The 21,314-nt window shown below is 35.2% G+C and overlaps 1 protein-coding gene across 2 annotated transcripts in view; it reads right to left on the bottom strand.

The window, feature by feature from the left end:
• DCDC1 (doublecortin domain containing 1) overlaps positions 1-21,314 on the bottom strand; it is a 382,228-nt gene that overhangs the window by 60,619 nt on the left and 300,295 nt on the right. For both annotated transcript variants that reach the window (XM_033119858.1, XM_033119859.1), the window contains 3 exons: positions 14,905-15,028; positions 6,853-7,034; positions 3,945-4,037 (listed from right to left, as the gene is read on the bottom strand). In XM_033119858.1, the coding sequence (XP_032975749.1) occupies positions 3,945-4,037; positions 6,853-7,034; positions 14,905-15,028 (399 nt within the window). The remainder of the gene's footprint in view (positions 1-3,944; positions 4,038-6,852; positions 7,035-14,904; positions 15,029-21,314) is intronic.

The raw sequence follows: 21,314 nt of genomic DNA, 5'->3' as shown, positions 1-21,314 counted from the left end.
AGACAGATCCCTTTTGAATCTCATTCCCCCTTTCCAAGCTGTGGGACACGGGCATTACTTAAACTCTCTAAGCCTAAATAAGTTACGTACTTTCCAGGGTCGCTGTAAAGATAGTGAGTTGATTTTGAATAGTGCTTAGCACAGTGCCAGGCATGATCAATAAATAGGTAGACATATCATTATTGATTTGTCATTTCTCCATATGCCCCACACTTTCCCACTTTCTTACCCTTCCTTCTACCTAAAATACCTTCCTTGGCTTTTACTGTTGAAGTTCTACTCTCTCTCCAAAGCCTCCAAAGTCACATCCATCACCAAGTGGTTCCTCAGCTCCCTTCTCCAGGAGTGATCTTTATAGCCCTTTAACTTCCTTTGAAACAGAATTTTTCTTTTTTTGCCAGGTTAAATATTAAACAGTGACCCCCTCCCTCCCCACACACACCCCCCAAACAAGCACTGGGCCAGCACTGTGGATATCAAGATGAATGACAGAGTTTCCCTGTTCCTGGAGGAACTCCCTCTCTAGTCAGTGGGAGAGACAGGTCAGCAACTCAAGTGTAATATGAAGAAGTGGGTGCCGTTATAGGCACCTGGCCAGGATCCTGTGGGACACGGAGGAAAAATAATGAATTCCTCCAGGGGAGACTTGTCTAAGGAAGTACCACTTGGGTTGGACCTTGACAGATGAATGGGCAGTCATCAAGAAGGGTTAGGACCTAGAGAAGTTTTACATGGCTGCAGCTGAGTGTGTGGACAGGAGGAGGAGCCAGATGAAGTGGGAAAAGAAGACAGGAACTAACTGAAAGCACTTAGGATGCCAGATTAATGAACTTGGCCTCTATCCCATCAACAGCAGGATGCCATTGAAGGTATGAGAGCTGAGGTGTGGGGTTACCAGATCGGCTTTTTAGAAAGTTACCTGTGGGAAAGGCGAAAGGTGGACCGGAGGTGGGAGAGACTGGAATCTATATAACCAACTGAGGTCGGAGGTAAAGAGGTGGAATTGTGGAGAAGAGGAAGTAGAGCTAAAGGAGAGTGGTCGGGCATTTCCTAAAGGATGCTGTTGAGATGATCCTGCCATTGGTAAAAGGAAAGGCAAAGATTCTGGGTAATATGCTTTACATTGGAATGTACTCTCTATAGCAAATGAATTAGAAGTGACTTTATGCTCAACAGGAAGACTGAGCTGTAGGAAGGATATTTCTCGATTTTATTTCCAAAGATGGGAAAAAGCAGATAATTAGGCCCTCCATTTCTCTGAGAGGTCTTCGAAAGAAATAAGCCAGTGGGAACTATATTTCTGCTTCTCAAGTCACAACTCTGGAAGCCGATGGACCAATGAGCACTGGGCTGTTTCTCACCTGCAGGAGTTGGTGGGAGGAGGTAGGAAGGACTGTAAGAGGATAGAGCCCCAGTCGCAAGATTTGCCTGATTCTCTTTGGGTACTGCCCCCAAACCCAACTTAATTCCTTCTACTTTCCCGAAATTGATATCTTTATAGGACCAAGCAGTTCCAGCCTGACCTAAGAAGAGTTACCAACCATCATCATATCTGCTCCCACTCAAATGTTCCTAGAATGTTTGGACTATGGCGTATCCTGTTTTAGGACAGCAAGTGGGAGATTAGAAGGAAGGGATGGTTGGTGAGTCTTTCTTCCTTCCCGTTTTGAAACCCTAGTCTTAATAGTGCTGAATTTGATTGGCTCACGTAGGTGGGTTGGAGAGGACTGAGGTAAGCTGTTTCCTCTGTGTTTCTCTAACTAGGTCACATGCCAATCAATATAAATGGGAAGAGGAGAGAGAAGAATTGGCTCTGAAGTGCCTAATAAGGATGTGGACAATGGAGTCAGACTGCCTGGGTTCAAATTGTAGCCCTCGCATATATTGGCTATATGACCTTGGAGAAATTATTAAATTTCTCTGAGCCTCATTTGCCCCATCAGTAAAAAACAGACATAATAGTACTTTTCTAATAGGGATATTTTACAGAGTGAGCGTGTGAATACCTGTAAACTTCTGGCATATAAAAATCAGCAACACATTGTTAAAATGGACCAATCACTGTAAGCATTTCATGTCTTCTCTCTCATTTAATTCTCACACCATTTGTGAAGGCCCACCTTACTGATGAGGAAACTGAGCCTGGAGATTAAATTCTTTGCCCAGGGTCACATAACTAGTAAGAACAATAGCTCAAATTCCAACCTAAGTCTCTATGGGTCTTTTACTACATCATATGGCCTCCTGAGAGGACATCATCATAGAACAATAAGATACTAGATCTACAAAGTGAGTAGACAGGCTGGGATGCCGAGCAAACAGATCAGGAGTTCTCTGTTACATGGAGGCAAAGGCACTGGGAAGAAAGTCCTCTGACTCTCACACCAGGAGTTAGGACAGGGAATCCTGTGGACTGCTTGGATTATAGAGAGTCCAGAAAGGCAGTCTTCTCTCTGACTTTGCTTTCTCAGACTGGGGTGGAGGAGGAGTGTCAGATGATGTGGTTCCCTGAGGACTGAATTTCAATACAACCCAGATGCCCTGAGAGAAAAGGGCAGGGACAGAAGGTGGGAGCTGTGTTTCCCAGGTCGGCAGATAGCTGCAGTTTTGCAATAGTGGAGTCTCCCTTCCTCCAAACACTTGAATCCCTCCCACCCAGGAGCCCCACCACATTCTTCCAGGTATTTAAAACAGTAACAAAATGACAAGAAGATATGGGTATGTGCTTTCTTCTTTATCTTCTGCTCTGTATCTCTTTATTTTTATCTCTCTCTCTTTCCTCTCTTCTCCAAGTGGCTTTCCCTGACGGCAGCCCCTAATAGGGTTCTCTCTCCTTCCTGGTTATACTAGATAAAGTGATCTCTTGAACATTTTCACTTCTGTACAATTAAATACTGCCCTTTGTGGCTTTCTGTTTCAATAAGCAAACTCTCTTCCCAACAAATTAAGAGTTTCCTCAGAGCAAGGAACATCTTGCCCTTTAAAAACAAACAAAATTCTCCTGCGAAACATCCAAGTCTGGTTGATACACAGGATATGAACACAACAGATATTGAAAAGAATCAAATTCTTTCTCGCCTGCCTCTTAGCTCTTCATCCAACTCTCCTGTTTAACGAGGAAAACAAGACTACTGAGAAAGGCAGAGCTTTGCTGAAGTTTTCCAGCTAGTTAATGGCAATCCTGATATTGAAATCAGTTGCCTTTACTCTTAATCCAATGGTCTTTCCAACACTCCATAATACCTGATGTAAGGTATTGACAAAACAGTCCTATATCTATTTTTTTTAAATGGGCTTATTATGTTATTAGATCTTAGGGTTTGTAGACAGAAGAACCAACAACAATAATAAAAAATTCCCTGTCTGGTGTTAAGTATTAAATAACTAACGGGCAGCATCATTTCCCTTAAATTCTCTAAGACTGCCTCCTCATATTCAACAAGACATATTTTGCAAAAAAAGATTGTACCCAGTGCTCTACCTTGAACAATTATCAAACTCTATGGAAATAATTTTTGTTTGGGTAGGAAAATATTGATCAAAAGAAAATTACAACATTTCACAAATAAGACATATGTTAGTGACATTTAAAAATTGGTTTAAAGTAGATAACTACTCTGCCATCAACTCAAATATAAACCAAAGAAAAGTTCTGTAAAACTCTGAAATATATTTTTTTAAATGGGAATAATATATATTTACAGAGTTGGTAGTTCAGAAGCTAGGGAAAATTGCCTTGAAATTTGAAAAAAATATGTACTAATTAGCACTGGTATAACGGAGTGACATAGTTGGTGTATTTCACAGATTAAAAATTCCACAAATATTATATTAACAACTGTTTTCTTATGCAGGTACATATGTATTTTGTGTTATGCATTGCACATAATCTTTCAGGCATTTGAATGGAAAACACATTTGCATTTGGGATAGTAACTATTTACCTCTCCAAAAGTTGATGAAATTCAGTCTGGTTTGTTTCTGAATATTTAGTGACACAGCTTTTCACATCCTCTTTCATGTCAGTGTCAACGTTTCTGAAAGAAATGATCCAAGATTTGATTGATATATCTGTATGTATTGCCAATTATCTTTCAACTTGTTTAAATATGTGGAAAAAAACCATGAGGTTTTAATTTATCATTATTTGTTTTAAAATAATCTGCCTTTCCTTTAAAACATAGGATTTCAAAAACTATCACAATTAAAAATTAAATTTCATGAACATTTATACTTTGAGCAATTTATATAAGAAAATATATTTTCAATATTTTAGTCCTCTTCTATTAATGCTGAGTACTCTGAGATGTGAATTTACCTATTTTGAAGAAAATGCAGAGATGATATTATTTTGCCTGGGATGTTTTATTCACATATTGTTCAAATTCATACGTTTATTCATATATTATAGGTAATCACTCCAAACTTAAAAAATTTTAAACTGAAAAATAAAAAATGGTGACCATAGAAAACAGATGCTTAATTGAAATATACATCTCTTAAAATTTTCAAGTTAGAAAACTATAAAGCCTATTTTATGGCTTCAAATTGAGCCTTCCCTCTTACAGTTCCTTAAAATATCACTTACAGAATTTTCTTTAACTTACAGTTCTGAGAGATGAAATTCACCTGTGACACAGAAATGGTCTTTGTTTATATGAATTTGACAACCATTATCAAGACTACATGACAAGATCTTGTTACGCACAAAGATAAAAATCAACTAAGTAATGAGCAAATGCTATTTGATCTTCCTTTGGCTTTGTAGGTGGAGGAAAACCAAACAATAACAACAACAAATGCTCCTCAAACTGTCAAGAATGAATCATTAAATAACTAAAGGATAGCATACTATCAAAGCAGGATTTGGTTAAAATGGACCTATATTTCATTCTAGCCTGATTTTGCTTGTCAAGACACTAAATGGTACACCCCTCTTTCTTTTTACAAATAAGTTTCAGGTGAATGAAAGTAATGTAGCCTACATGTCATTAGCATTTATTTATCTTGGAAGAGGAGATATTTAACTGGGATATATTAAAAGTAGCATAGCAAGGCTTCCACCTTGCACAAGCCTGGGGTGCCACTCATCTAGAATACCATGTAAACAGTGCCCTCAGGAGCTGGGCAACATGGCCGCCCTGTAACGTTGGCCAGAACTCTTGCCATTTCACCTTCTGTTACCAGTACTTACATACAGCTCTGAGGGGGAAATGCTATTGATGATCCTGCAGAAAACTTTCTCAATCAACCAAGAAAAATTCAACTATATGCAGTAGAGTTTTAGTGTCAAGTGTATTTAAATTATTGGGGAATAATTAATTCATGTAGCGAACAAAGTGAATATTTGATTAACTAGGACACACTGTTCCATGAACATAGACAGCAGAGAGCTGCACACACTCTGCGAGAATAGCTGTCCCAATTAACAAGTCTCTTGAATTATGTTTGGATTGCCTGCATTTTAAAACATTCATGAGAGGGGTGGCCAGATGGCTCAGTTGGTTAGAGTGCAAGCTCTTAACAACAAGGTTGCCGGTTCAATTCTCACATGGGAGGTGGGATGCACCCCCTGCAACTAAAGATTGAAAACGACGATTGGACTTGGAGCTGAGCTGCGCCCTCCACAACTAGATTGAAGGACAACGACTTGGAGCTGATGGGCCCTGGAGAAATAGTGTTCCCCAATATTCCCCAATAAAATGTATTAAAAAAAATCATGAGGAAAGACAAAATCTGTATATTACTTTGAGCCACAGTTAAAGATGTTATAAAATAAGAAAAAAATGAATGTAGGAAGGGACAGAAATTATTTGTTAATTTTGGATGTAAAACAAAAGTCGCATGCTACTTTAAGGGCATTGCCCTCACATTTTACATCTAGCAGAATGAGTTAATTATGAAATGTATGCGTCAAAGATTTCAATTTCAGGCTTGACTTTACTTTGAAGATTAATTTTTTACTTTATCATCTTTACAAGGCAGTTCAGTGGACAGCCGATCTAAATGTTACTCATTGTTCAGCGATGTATGAAGTATATTTAATCAATGTGAAGAAAGCAATATTAAACTATTATCAGCAGCCTCAAATATTCTAAACATCTCAAAAGAAAGGTCAAGAGGTTATATCACTGTTAATCATATGAGAAACAATGTGTTCAACTCATTCTTTACATCAGAGAATTGCACTGATCTATGATTCCTTTTATCATAAAGTGCAATGAAAATATAGCAGGTGGTTTTTCTCTAGTGTTGGAGAAATACTGACTGAGAAGATTTTATTCCAATCTCACAACATAAGCAGCTGAAGTGCAGATCAATGTTTTTCTAGGATGATAAACTTTTAAAATGTTACTCCTAGGCAAGGATATAAACTATGTGAAGTTATATTTTGAGAGCTATATTTATTTGTTAAGTATGCCAGAGATATAAATGTAAATAATTATATATAATAATGACTTATATAAATTATAGAATTATATTTAAGAATTACAAAATTATATTTAAGAAGCAATTTATGAACTCAGTTATTGCAAAATATATTAATAAAACTCAACCAAAGAATGTTAATTCCAAATAGACATTGATCATAAAACTTTTTTCAGAACTACTGATTTCTAACTCATTATTTTCTCGCATGCCTAGCCTAAATCAGAAGAGTTCAAATTAAGTTCCTGACATGGAAATTAAGTGAATCTTAGTATCTATTTTTATTCCCAAATAGCAACATGGGAGCCCTTTTTAAAATACAAACATAGAATTCTCTCAGAAAAACATCTACAATCAAGAAGGCAAAAGTTTGTAGAAATTAGAAAGTGTATGTAAGGAGAAATATGAACAAGTTGTTCTTACTGCATTTTCCATTCAGGTGCGATGTCTGGACTGATGACAATAAGGGCTCTGTTTTCATCCTTGTCTCCATTCCGCAAAATTCTGAGTCTTACATGGACATGTTGGTCAGGTGTCTTACAGATAGGTTTCTTCATGGAAGGACTGTTTGGAACAAGCAGTCCTTCTATTGGCCAATCAAAGTCCTTCAGAAAGAAATGACAAAAAAATTGATAATAAATAAGTAAGAAGATTTACTTCTAGATACGAAAATAAGTAACACACTGCTTATACCTCTAATCTTTCATTCATTCTTCAAACATGTATTGGGCATCTTAGATGTTCCAGACAATTCTAATTAATGTTTTATTTGATTAAAGAGGAAGGATAGTATGTTTTTTAGATGTATGTAAAAGCTGTGTTGTGTTACAACCTGAAAGATTTATTCCCTTTCAGAGAACATCATTCTAGAAAAACAGAACTGAATTAACTTGGAATGCTTTTTGCTCAGGTATGAAATATCTCTAATTAACATGAAGAAAGGCAGAATGTGTGAAAAGTGGTTTCACAACCCAAAATATTATCTTAAACTAAATCTATTTGGCAAAAAAGAATATAGTTGGGAAACACTCCAAAAAACATAGCAAGACGATAAAACTTAAATTTCAGATGTTTCAGTTTTAGAATTCAGTTAATCTGCATCCATTCATATATTCATTTATTAACTCATGCATCATCCAAATATTCATTGTTTACTATATTCCAGGCACAGTGTTAGACCGCGGAAATAACAGTATGAACTAAAACAGGATGCTCTTCCTTGAGAAATTTCCAGTGGGTGCTCTGAAACTCAACTAGAAATAAGCTAGCAATTAGATAATGTGAGTGTAATAGCATCAGGCTATGTATGAAGTGCGATGGGACCACACAGGAAGAGAATGTAACTCAGAAATGCCATGTAACAGACCTGGAGCCTTAGCTGGAGTTACTGCAGTCAAGGAGGGATAAGATGATGAACAGTACATGTATCGGACTTGAGGATTCATAGAAGGTGATGTTTGGGGGATAAAGGAAGGAAAGATGGCTCCCAGGTTTGGAGCTTGAGTGAATGGTATTGCCATTCACAGAAACAGACACACGGTCTTTCGTTTTTGGAAGGAGAGAACATTTTTGAAAAACTAGTACACAAGTGCTAGGTGGGTACTAGATTAGTCAGGGGGATGACTTCTTAAATTATATAAATGTCTAACCACTAGGCTGGACACCTGAAATTAATGTAAAATATTGAATGTCAACTGCAATTGATAAATTTTAAAAGGGAAGGGGAAGGTGAAGGGGAATAAGAGTTTCAAATTTCCAGGTATAAAACAAGTAAGTCATGGGGATGTAACGTACAGCATGGGGAATGTAGTCAATAATATTGTGATAGTGTGATACAGTGTCAGATGGTTGTTGGATTGACTATGGTGATCCCTTCTTTAGGTATATAAATGTTGAATAACTATTGTGTACACCTGAAACTAATATAATATTGTATGCTAACTAGATTTTTAACAAAAATCTTAAAACAAAAAGAATTTAGTACACAAAGTAATAATTTACTAACTTATATTCCCTTGAAAACTTTTTAGAATCATACAATCATACTGAACAATCACATAGTTCAGGAAAATGTGTTTTAAGTAAATCACAAATAATATCTGAAAGTTGTAAAGACTATTCTGAAAAAGCATCTAATGATAATGCCCTAATTTGTGAGATGAGTAAGTAGCATTAATTATGTTCAATTAGGGGAAAAGCAGTATAAATAAATGTTTAAAAATTCTTGAGTCAAATGTTTTCAGTCTAATGTTTCTTTTGCTTTATATTTTTAATATACTATTTGATTAGTAAATGTGTTCATAATACTGGCATACAATAAAGCTAACTTATCACACTTCTAAATAAGCAAAATTTGAATTAATGAAGTTTTATTTTATTCCTGATCATCACGGAGAATCTTTTACCTGCATGGCATTTAAATTGCAAAGGGCAGACAACAAAGTTTTTATTTAGATGGTGTCTATTATTATGAATGGAGCATCATGTGGCTCTTTTCCCTAACTATTGTTATTGAGAAGAAATAAGAAAGGTTATGACAAACTCACTGCATATTTTCATTTGAAATTTTCCTGTTGTATAAAGATTTTACTTAATATGAAGGGTGGTAGAGGAGTAGAGTTGCATAAGTTCTTCAAGAAGTAAGTCTGGGATTGATCTGTAACTCTTCTACAATGAAGATATTAAGCAATTCAGAGCAAATCAACATTCACACTAGTTTTACACATAAACAGGAAGTAAGGGTCGGATAGGTGGGTGCGACAGAGAAAAACAGTCTGCTCATTACAAAATTACCGTCACATTGAAGTCTTGGTATAAAATAGCTAATCTTTCCCCCTTTCTTTATTTCTGAACCATGGAAGAGAAAGGCAAGAGAAATGAGATTCTCCCTAAACTTAATCTGTGAGGACTTTCAATTCATAGAGTTGGGATATAGAACTAAGATTTTTTTCCTCAACATCCCAAACATGCTATAATTCTGATTAACTTATCTGAAATGTGCCATCTTAGCGCCTAGTTAGTTTTAGATCCTTTCATTCCCCAAACTCGTTTCTTCCTGACAAGTGGTAACCACTGCAGATACCGGCTTTAGTACTGCTGTAGCATTGCTAACTTCCGACGGCTTCCTTTTCTCTTCAGGTAGATGAAGGGAGCCCAAGGATCTTCTCTTTTTAATATGAGACATCACAGAAACCCAATGGTGAAAACTTATCGTGGGTTTCAAGACTTTCCAAATGTATGAGCTACCGTGGGCAGTTCTTCCTTTAAGCTACTTTAAACCTTGTCCTAATGTTTCAGGGACTTTTACTTTGTCTTTCATAGAAATAGAAAAATATGGTGTCAGGATCATGAACGACAACAAAAAACACAGATTAAACTGACTGGAGTGCTGTTTGCCCCGCCTTCTGTTTATTTCCATTGGAATTCTTATGTCCCCACTCATTTCTTTAATGGTTTTCTCTGTGTTCACACTTATATTGAGGCACCGCTGCATTGTCAGGAGACTTTGATGGGCCGTGGTGTTCCCTTACTTACATTGATAATTCTGCTTTTTCTTTTCTTTTTCACATCTCTCCCATAACCAGGGGAATCCTGTGCTTTTTTGGGAGTCCAACTCTTAACCAATTATCTAAATTTCTTAGTCAAATTGGCCTTCCTACACATCCTTCTTTTAGCCTTTTTACTTATAGCTAATTACTACCATCTCTTAACAGATTAATAAAATGTGTACTTTTAACTTTCTTTTGTTTAACACGTATCCCTCTAAATGGATATGTTTTAATTTAGTAATTTAGAAATTTTAAACTTACTATCCAGTGGTCCATTCCAAAACTTTAAGTCTCTTCAGACTCACTGTTTGCAGTGATTTCATCCTTGAATATGAAAATCCATTGCTCCTTACCTCTAAGTGGTTAAAAGTATTTCTCAATTTACATTTCCCCCAAGAGGTAAGAAAATAAGTTGAGTTCCTAGAAATTATTCCAGTAAACTTAGTCATAGGATAACACAAAATAATTCATTAATCTTGTGTTTTTAGAATGTTTAGACATATTTTTAAAATACTAATATCTTAAGACATATGAAATGCTATTTGTTCATAAAGCACGCATCAATTGCCCTTTAGGATGAATAATATTTAACAGTGAGAAGAGCATGAAATCAGTTCTCAGAGCAGTTGTCACCACTGAGAGATAGATAGTTTGATATTAATGTTGTCTCAGTCACCACAAAAATAATTCCCATTGTCCATATTTCCTACATCCTCCCTTGGTCATTCTATTTGGAAAGGTTCTCATCATGGAATTAACAGGAGAATCTGAGTCTCACTCAGGATAGTGTTTCTTAGATGGTTTTCTTATAGTCAATATTTTGACTTAATTTTTCAGGCACATGTAGACAACCAGCCTGGCTAACATTCCTCATACTGACCTTATGACTGAATGAACTGGCTCAACAGATAGCCTTGATTTCTGGGACACAAAACTTTTTCCGTGAATTTTTTCTTTCTCCCTTCTTTGTCCTCTACTCATCAAGTTTGCCTCCTTCCTTTTCCAGTCCTTCCTTTTTGAACACACAGCCTATACTTCTTAAACTGTGAGCTCCATGGAGGTAGAGACCATGTCTATCTCCTTCCTTGCTCTACCTGCTTTACCTAAATAGATAACAAAGAATGATTAGGTAAGTAGTAAAAAGTTGGAAGATTGTATCTGGAATAAATTTAATATATATGCTGACAGTGACCAAAGTGTTCTGAGCCCTTAGTATGAATGTCACATGTCTAATTGCAGTTTATTTATATGGAAAGTCTTCCCAAGCAAAATATTACTTGTATTTAATTATACACAATACAATTATCTTTTTTCTTAAAAATAAATTATGCGGAAATGGGATTGCAAGAAAATATTGGGGGTGCTAAAAAAATGTGTACAAGTGGACACTTTGGTCAGAGTTGCTCAAACAGTTGTTCACTGTAATTAGAAGTGTCTGGGTGCTGAGGGTAACCACTTTGAGCACCTCTTGTAATTGCAGAAGTCAAACATGACTTGTATTCATCTTTTGTTATCAGTATGTAGTGAGTAGTACAATTTTAATACAGTTTTCCTTTCTTAAAATGTGTATACATTTTTTGGCACCCTCTGTATGATTCCTTCAGATAAAACGGATCCAGACTTTAAGTTAAGTAGATTGCATTTAATTTGAATGAGAACTGACTTCCCTGCTTGGTTAAGCGTATCCTTCTCTTCTTCAAACATTTCAAGAGATAACAGAACTCTTAGGCTCAGTCATTTTGAAATATATGGTCAATTTCTCTTACTTTAGCTAATTTAGTGCCTTAGTCCTTTCCTTTTGGTTGACAACTGAGGGTTAGAGCTTTGTTGATTTCTTATCCACTCTGCCCAAAAGCTACTGTTCTGTGTGAATGACTAGAGAACTCTGGAATTGTCCATTTTCATTCCTAAGATCATTTAGTTGTCAAATTCCAGAGTACTAGCAAAAATTTTATCTTTTCAAAGGTAAATGTTAAAGGGAACCTAGTTAATTTAGGTTTCCTAATGTAATTACCATTCATCATTTAAATCAATCAATTAATTAACTGAATTACTTTATTTGTATATTGAGGTTATAAAAATATAAGCACAATATCTGTGAAATTTGCAATAATTATAATTTTCTCTCTTTCCCTATATAAGAAAGTACACTATTACGAGGCATCTCTGTCTACCCCCAATCCCATTAGGTGGGTGGCAAACTTGATATTCCAACTAGAGGTGTCCCAGTTTCTGCCAATTTGGAAAAGCCTTTATCATTTTGTTTTGTTTTCAGTTCTGTATTTTTAGCGATATGGTCAATCAAATTGAAGGTACAAACTTCTTACCAGAACTGTTATTTCCTTTCAAGGAAATACCCTTCCTTTCCCCTTCCTCAATGTGGTTCCTAGGCATAGGTGAAAGTTCAGTAAACCTTGTACCACTGGGTGGGAAAAGGGGTCGATGGTACATATGTGGGTACTTGCCCTTGATCCTCAGAGGCCCCTAAGGATGTGCCAACTGTCCTCCTTGGCTACTGGGTAACCCGCTCGCACCTGCTCACCACCAGATGAGGAATAAATTATCCTTTCTGCTCCCTGAGTTTTAACCTCTCCCTTCTTGAATCTCTGAAGAAAAATTTCCACAAGCACAATTCACGTCTTTTTCTTGGCCTAATGCTGGGCCTACTGGTCTCTCTGTGCCACCCTTCCCTCTGGGCTCTCACTAGTGCGACAGACCCCAAGTCTTAGACGCGTAATTCATGTAGCCACAGGCTCAGGCTACTCAACCCACAGCCTTTGGCATTTTGAAGAACTCCTTTCTCTCTCAACACAACTCAGCTTCCTACACTGTTGCTTCACTACAGTCTAAATATAAGGGCATCTCTGGGGTCCTATGAAATGACTTCTTGGTTTCAGACACCATTTGTCCTTTTCCTAAAGCGTTGAGACTCATGGATTCAATCAGTGAGGAGTCATAGGCAATTGTGATTTCATGGGAAATAGAAAACTTGGTTGAGACCAGAAAATGTGACTAAGCAACTAAAAAAATTAGGATACAATATTTTTCAAAAATCTTTTAGAAGGCAAGATTGACCTAGCAATAAAGCAAAACATACTAGAGACCCAGAGAGGAAAACAGAGTGCTGAAACTGGATTTTATCTTGAGGGACTTTTCCAAACTCCAAGGAAATTCTCCTGCCATGCAGGGGCAGGGCACATGAGAAAAATATCATGGTACAGCCAAGGTGGGAAGTCAAGACCCTCCCCTGTCATAAAAAAAAAAAAATAAGAATCACAATAGGATAAATGTCATTGAAAGGGAAACCAGAGAATACCTCTCCAGGTGGTTGCAAATAAAATAGACCATGTCAAACATTTTCTCTGTGTGGAAGAGAACACTAAACTTCATACCATAGACTGACCCTCACTTGGAGTATAAAGACATTAGGTAAAGATGAAGAGAAAATTAATATTCTGAAAGAGAAATGTCTGAAAATATGATGCAAAAATGTTTTTCATAAAGAGAAAAAAAGAAAAAGTATGAAAGAGAGTTTAAGAGACGTAGAGTTCAAAATGAGAAGGTTTAACATACATACAATCCGTTTTCTATAAAAAATGGAGTGAGAAGATAATAGTAGAGAGAATATTTGAAGAGATAATGGGTGATAATTTTCCAGAAATATTGCAAAACATCTGTTCACAGATTCAAGAACTTCAAGCAGGAAAAACAAAAAGAAATCCTCTCTCAGACATACTATGGTAAAATTAAAGAATACCAAAAAGAAAGAAAAGATTTTAAAAGCAATCAGGGAGAAAAGACAGAATAGCTGACTCCTCAATAACAACAATGGAAACTAGAAGTCAGTGATGATATCTTCAGTTTGCTAAGTGAAAATACGTTACATGAATGAGGGCAAAATAAAGACATTTTCAGATAAGTAAAAACTGAGTTTGCTACCAATAACTGAAAAAAGGGCCAAAGGAAAGTAACCCCAGTTGGAGGGACTGAGATGTAAGAGGGATTTATAAGAAGAAAAAAGAAAACTTATGGGTAAATCTAAATAAATATTAACTACATACAACGTTAATATCTTGTAGAAATTTTAAAAAGAAAATATATGACAATAATCATGTATAAATTACAAATCAAATTGAAGTTAAAGTATCCTAATGTTCTTAAGTATTCGAGAGAAGAGTATAGTAAATATATCTGTTGATTTCAGATTTTGATCATCTACATATGCAAGTTAAAATGCTCAGAGTAATAACAACAATAAAAACAAAAAGAATGGAAATTGAGGATATAATTTCCAAACTAGTAGATAGGAAAAATATGCGGAAAAAAGTCAACGTAAAAATATAAGAATGAAGAAAAAAATTAAACAGAGAAAAAGCACAAAAAATAAAAAGCAAATAATTTAAACTTATCTGTCATTACAATAAATAGAACAGACCAAATCCTGTTTAGAGAGAAAAATTGGCAGACTATTTTTTAAAATCAACTCTATGCTGATTATTGGAAAACAGAAGAATATAGAAATATAGAAAGTAAAAGGATAATAAGAAGATAGACTAGGCAAATAACAAAACAAGCTGAAATATTTCTATTAGTATTGGATAACTGAAACTTTTATAAAGTTAGATTGAGTCTACATAATGATAAAAATTTCAATTTACCAAGAAGATAAAATGAACAAGTGGGTGTCTAGGAACTAAATTTCAAAATACATAAAGTAAAATTTGACAGACTATAAGAAAAAAACAAATTCATCTCCATAATGGAAGACTTAAATACATCTTTCTAAGTAATTGATAGAACAACACAATTAATTGATCTCTTGCACCGAACTGCAAATCAAAACCTACATGAAAATTTTCAAACATTGACCACATCCTGGGCCGTAAAATAAGTCTCAACAACCATATATTATAGTAAGCAATACAACCTCATTAAGTTGGCCACTGGGAAGAACTGGCCACATGTAGGTAAGCTTATTCCAGAGTGGATTTTCAACTCTGGAATGTTTCCACTGGTCTGGCTTACTGGTCCCTGCATGTTTTAGGGCCCACCTAAAACGAAATAAAAGACAAAAAGGAATTGAGCAAAGTTAAATATCACTTCAAAATATTCATTGAATACTTCTTAAGAACTAGGCAAAGAATGAAAAACCCAAATCTGATAATTTACTGCGTACAAGAGACATAAATAAAAGTAATATCAAAATGAAATAATATTTTTTTTAAATCAGGAGAAATTGGCAAAGTTATACTTGACAGTGGAATGTGAGACAAAAGGCAAATTAGAGTAAGAGTCATTTTATAATAACAATGACATAAATAACAATACTAACAGAAAAAAAGCAAAAAAAACTTTTTAGACACGCGAAGAGAAACCAACACAGACAATAAATTTTGATCTACTGGGTAATTTTTTCTTTAGATAACAAATAAGGTTTTAAAATATCTGACTGCTGTAACTAATAAATGTAAACATGACCATTTATTTATATATATTGTAGGCTGCTAACAGAAAATAGGTAGGTCTTCCTCAACAATTCTTGGAACATTTCTAATATTTGCCACACACTAACAAAGTAAACTTCAATACAGTTTTAAAATGAAAATTGAACAAGCCACTCTTTGTGACAAATGATAGAAGAAAATTAGATATGAATGAAAGTTTAATATTTACAAATTCAACCACAAGATAATTTAAAAACATGTTCGCTCTCCCAAAATACTGTTATACCAGATAGGGGAAAAAAAAGTGAAAAATTAGAAAGCAACAAAAATAACCATCATGAAAACTTAAAAGACACATCTAGAATTAAAGTCAAAGGTAAATTCATAATGTTAAATGCTTATTTATTAAGAGCTAAATAGAGAAGGGAAGTTAATAAAGCATTGAACTCAATAATTTATTTTAAATATATTTATTATATATATAACTGTTCCATGGAAAATAGACGAAAGGAATTCATATTCAATTAGAAATAAATATTTTAGAAAATAGAACATCAATAGAATGGTTCAAAGAAGTGCTTTTGAAGTAAATAAAATAATAAATCTTTTTTATATAAATCTAGATTATATAAATCTAGATAATAAAAATATTAATACAAACCAAATAAGAAAATTGAGTTAAATATTTATTTAGCATAGAGAAGATTAAAAGAATATATTATGCATGTGTATGTTAATAAATGCAAAATTTCTGATAAAATACATGAATTTTTTTTTAAAAAAAGACCTCATTGATGTGAAATAGAAAACAGAAAACATGCCCTTGCTCATATAACTTCACAGGTCATGGAACAGACCATTTTTATGCTGTAGAGAACATTTTAAACCATAAAGATATAGAAAACTAGCCAATCCATTCCATGAAGGGGAGATAATAATAAAGTCAGCAGCTGATAATTTAAGAAGTAAATGCAGCCATCTTACTTAAAATTAAAGATGTGAAATTTCTAAATCAATGTTAGCCAATAAAATTTAACATTATGGCAAGAGAATAATCACGATAGCTAAGTAATACTGAGCTTAGAAATAAAATGATGGACACTTATTAATGTAATAAATCACTAATTAGTGAGTGAGAATACGGGAGCAGCCCATCACTCCTAATTTGCTTGCACACGTCATGATCGTCTGAGCCTGAAAATGTTCTGAGGTTGCCCAGCCCTATGAGAACCACCTGCAGCATTCCTGATGTTTGAGGGCCCCGGTGTCCCATACGTTGACTGACAATTCTTGGGGCCTGGACACCGAGGGGTGGTGGTGGCAGGAAAGACTTGTGTTTACAAACATGGAACCTGCAGGGCTGCTACTGTAGCACTCGCTGCCTGGGTGGGCTCTGATCGAAGGTCAACGCTTCTGCCTGTACCGAGATCCTTACCCTCCTCATCTAGGACTGTGTTCCTGCCTTGAAGTCTTATTTGTCCTGCCCTTCTGGGTCATTCCATCTGCATAATGTCTGACAGCTTGATACCTTAGAAAAGTAAAATAAAAACAACTTTCTCTATACCCCACATCTACCTTTGTGCCCTTTCACAGAAAAGTCCTTCAAAGACTCATCTCTTCTTCTCCTCCCTTTTTCTCTTAAACCAATTCCCATTAGATTTCCATCTCTGAAGCTCCAATGAAACTGCCCCATCGGGTTTAAACATTATCAAAACCAAAGGTCATTTCTTCAGACACAACTGAACTAACAGCAGCGTCTAACAAAGGATCATTCCCTCCTTCTTGAAACACGTTCTTTACTTGACTTCACTTGACTTCCATGAAACCACTTTCTCCTGTTTTTCTCCCCTCATGTTAGTCGCTAAAATTGTAAGTCTCCTTTTGTGCCAGAGCATCTCAAATAAATGTTATGAAAATTCAGGATCTGCCACATCAATCAAGTTTTCAGATGCCCATTGGTTTGATGCATGCAGAGATATTACTGTAAGGTAAAGGACAGATTGTTGATGAAAAGATTCATCCTTCTGGTTGCAACGCCTATGTAACTTCAACCCATCAGGGTGTCTTTAAAAGGAGCTGGTCAAGTTCAGCTTACACTGTTAATAAACATTCACATGGAGCAGAGGCCATGAGACTGCAGAGTTCCAGCACAGCATGAGCTTTTATGTAAAAGCAATAGACCTCTTGCTATTCTGTTTTATAAATGAAGAGCTGACAGATCCTCAACTCTAATGGCACTAGCAGGCACAGCTACAATCACTGTACATGTGCATAACAAATTAAAACTTTATAGCATCGTAAGGACTCTTGGAATCTTAATTCCTGAAAGCCAGCACTAGATGGAGACAGTGATTCGTGCAATACTTACAGGCAGGCTTCTTCTTGCTCCTGGAGAACTTATGTTTGTTTAATGCTTCCCATTCTTCTCTTTAATGTGGAAAAGGGTGTTATTAAACAATTTGTATTTATAATAGAAACATTATATAAAACAAAATATTTCAGGCTTTTAGAAGGACCTCTTTGAAAACACACACATATACACACACCCTACAAAGTAGTCAAATAAAATTCAAAGGCAAGTTTATTTATTTCAAATAATGTCTTTCTTTATTAACCTTGCCTTTCCAATAACGGCAAAATTCTATCCAGGACACTTTGTGAGTATCTACCCCCCAGGCATAGGAATATGACCAAAATTAAAATATCCTCCTGGATATATCTGAACCTAAAAGTTCAAAAATTAGGATCATTCTTCAATACTTTGGTTGACAGTTACTTCCTCCCTCAAAAATGAAGTCAGGGATTGATCATTTCAGTCTTATCAATGGAGTCATGGCTCCACCAGAATGCTCTAGTCAATTAATCTGATAAGAGAATGGGAAACAAAAACACTTTAGATAATATTTTTTTGGAGTCCAGTGCTTTTGATGAACTTTGGCGTTGCGGCAGGCTATGAGAAACTGTGCTAGACTGCACGCACTGTAACAGAAAGGTATTATGCACTCTTGGAAATTAATAGCAAAATAAAAGCAAACCGAAATGTGTTCCAGTGAAAGAGAAATTGTCTTTTTTCATGTTTTATTAGGTCACAATTATATTGTTTTCAACAATGTAATGAACATAGCAAATAAAATACGATACAATATATAATTTGGATCTGATACAGTAAATTATAAATACTCTGGCAAATTTTCATTTAAATCAGCGGTGTCTAACAAATATGCATGCAAAAATTAAGAGATTCACATCCTGCAGCTGTCAAAGAAACTTTTTCTTCACACTATGACCTATTTAGTTATTTAACTGGTCACTTTTGACTTTTTAAGTTTACCTACGCCGCAAGACTAGACCACTTAGAGTTCATCTGTAATTAATTTAAAATACTATGATTCCTTAGAAACAGTGAAAGCACATTATTCATACAGAGCAATAATACATTTCATACATGGATTGATAGAGATCAGTTCGTAAGACTAACTTTAAGTACCCCGTCTGTGTAAAAAGAAAAGGAGAAAGAAATTGCTCAATTGCAAAAATAACAATAATAACTACCTACTTCAATGGGATTTAATAATAGCCCAACAAATTTCCATTGAAGCTTTCTAAAGGTCTAGTCCTCTAGACAGGGAAGAAAACATTCCAAATCAGGAACTACACACTCAGGCTAATCTTAAACATTATGTAAGGGTTAAAAGATTACATAGATAGTTGGAAAACTGGGTCCATCAAATATCACTCTCTAGTCTTTTACAAGTACCAGTGTATGAAATATTTGAGGCTACATTTAGTTTGCTTTTTAAAAATTTTTATTAAATTTATTGGGGTGACATTGATTAGTAAGATTATATAGGTTTCAAGTGTACAATTCTGTAATACATCATCTATATATTGCATTGTATGCTCACCACCCAGAGCCAGTTCTCCTTTCATCAGCATATATTTAACCCCCTTTATCCTCTTCTACCATTCCCCCTATCCTCTAACCCTGTGTAACCACTAAACTGTTGTCTGTGTCTATGAGTTTTTATTTCTTTGTTTGTCTTGTTCATTTGTTGCTTTCAGTTTTATATCCCACACATGAATGAAGTCATATAGTTCTTGACTTTTTCTGTCTAACTTATTTCATTTAGCATGATAATCTCAAGATCCATCCATGTTGTCACAAATGGCAGAATTTCGTCTTTTCTTATGGCCAAGTAATGTTCCACTGTGTGTATGTAATACATTCTCTTTATCCAATCATCTATTGAAGGACATTCTGTTTCCATGTCTTGGCCACTGTGAATAATGCAGCAATGAACATAGGGGTACATATATCTTTATGAATAAATGTTTTCAGATTTGGGGGGTAGATGCCCAGAAGAGGGATTGCTGGGTTGTATGGTAATTCTTTTTTGAGGAACCTCCATATTCTTTTCCATAGTGGCTATACCAATTTACATATCCCCAAGCAGTATATGAGGGTCCATTTTTCTCCACAGCCTCTCTAACAGTTGTTATTACTTGTCTTGTTGATGGTAGCCATTCTAACAGGTGTGAGGTGGTATCTCATTATGGTTTTGATTTGCATTTCCCTAATAGCTAGTGAAGTTAAGCATTTTTTCATATATTTGTTGGCTTTTTGTAAGTCTCCTCAGGAGTAGTTTCTGTTCATGTCCTCTGCCCATTTTTTAATTGGATTGTCTTTTTGTTGTTGAGTTCTTTATATATTTTGGATATCAGCCCCTTATTGGAGGCATTGTTCAAAAATATCTTCTCCCATTCGGTTGGTTGCCTCTTGATTTTGTCAATGGTTTCTTTGGCTGGGCAGAAGATTTTTTAGTTTAATGTAAACCCATTCATTTATTTTAGCTTTCACTTCCGTTGCCTTTGAGGTCAAATTCATAAAATCCTCTTTGAACCCTAATTCCATAAATTTAGTACCTATGTTTTCTTCTATGCAGCTTATTGTTTCAGGTCTTTTGTTTAGGTCTTCAATCCATTTTGAGTTAATTTTGGTACATGGTGACAGACAACAGTCTAGTTTCGTTCTTTTGCACATGGCTTTCCTATTTTCCCAGCACTGTTTATTGAAGAGACTTTCTTCATTGCATGTTTGTGATTCCTTCATCAAAAATTATCTGCCCATATTTATGCGGTTTTATTTCTGGGTTCTCAATTCTATTTCACTGGTCTTTGTGTCTGCTTTTCTGCCAATACCATACTGTTTTGATTATTGTCACTTAGTAGTATAAATTGAAGTCAGAAAGTGTAATACCTCCAGCCTTGTTCTTTTTTTCTTGGGATTGCTTTGGCTATTCAGGGTTGTTTGTGATTCCATACAAATCTGATGATTTTTTGTTATTTCTTGAAAAAAATGCCATTGGGATTTTGATGGCGATTACATTAAATCTGCTTTGGGTGATATGGCCATTTTAACTATGTTGAGTCTTCCAATCCATGAACATGGAATATGTTTCCATTTCTTTGTGTGTTCTTGAATTTCTTTTAATAATGTCTGACAGTTTTCAGTGTATAGGTACTGCACATCCTTTGTTAAGTGTATTCCTACATATTTTACTCTTTTATTACATACTTTAATTCCCATATATTTTATTCCTTTATATCTTCTAAATTTATTTTGCAATTGCAAAATAAATTTTTAAAAATTTTTTTTGAAATTTCATTGTTAGTGTATATAGGAACACAATGGACTTTTGTGAGTTGATTTTCTTTTCTGCAACTTTACTGTATTTGTTTATTATTTCCAATAGGTTTTTTGGTGGAGTCTTTAGGGTTTTCTATATAAAGAACCATGTCATCTGCTAAAACTGACAATTTAACTTCTTCATTCCCAATTTGGATGCCTTTTATTTCTTTCTCTTGACTGATTGCTCTGGCGAGGACTTCTAAT

The sequence above is a fragment of the Rhinolophus ferrumequinum genome, chromosome 11, assembly GCF_004115265.2.
Source record: "Rhinolophus ferrumequinum isolate MPI-CBG mRhiFer1 chromosome 11, mRhiFer1_v1.p, whole genome shotgun sequence".
In the NCBI taxonomy this organism is placed as follows: Eukaryota; Metazoa; Chordata; class Mammalia; order Chiroptera; family Rhinolophidae; genus Rhinolophus; species Rhinolophus ferrumequinum.
The sequence above is the reverse complement of the archived record's forward strand: the minus strand, read 5'-3'. Positions and strand labels throughout refer to the sequence as shown.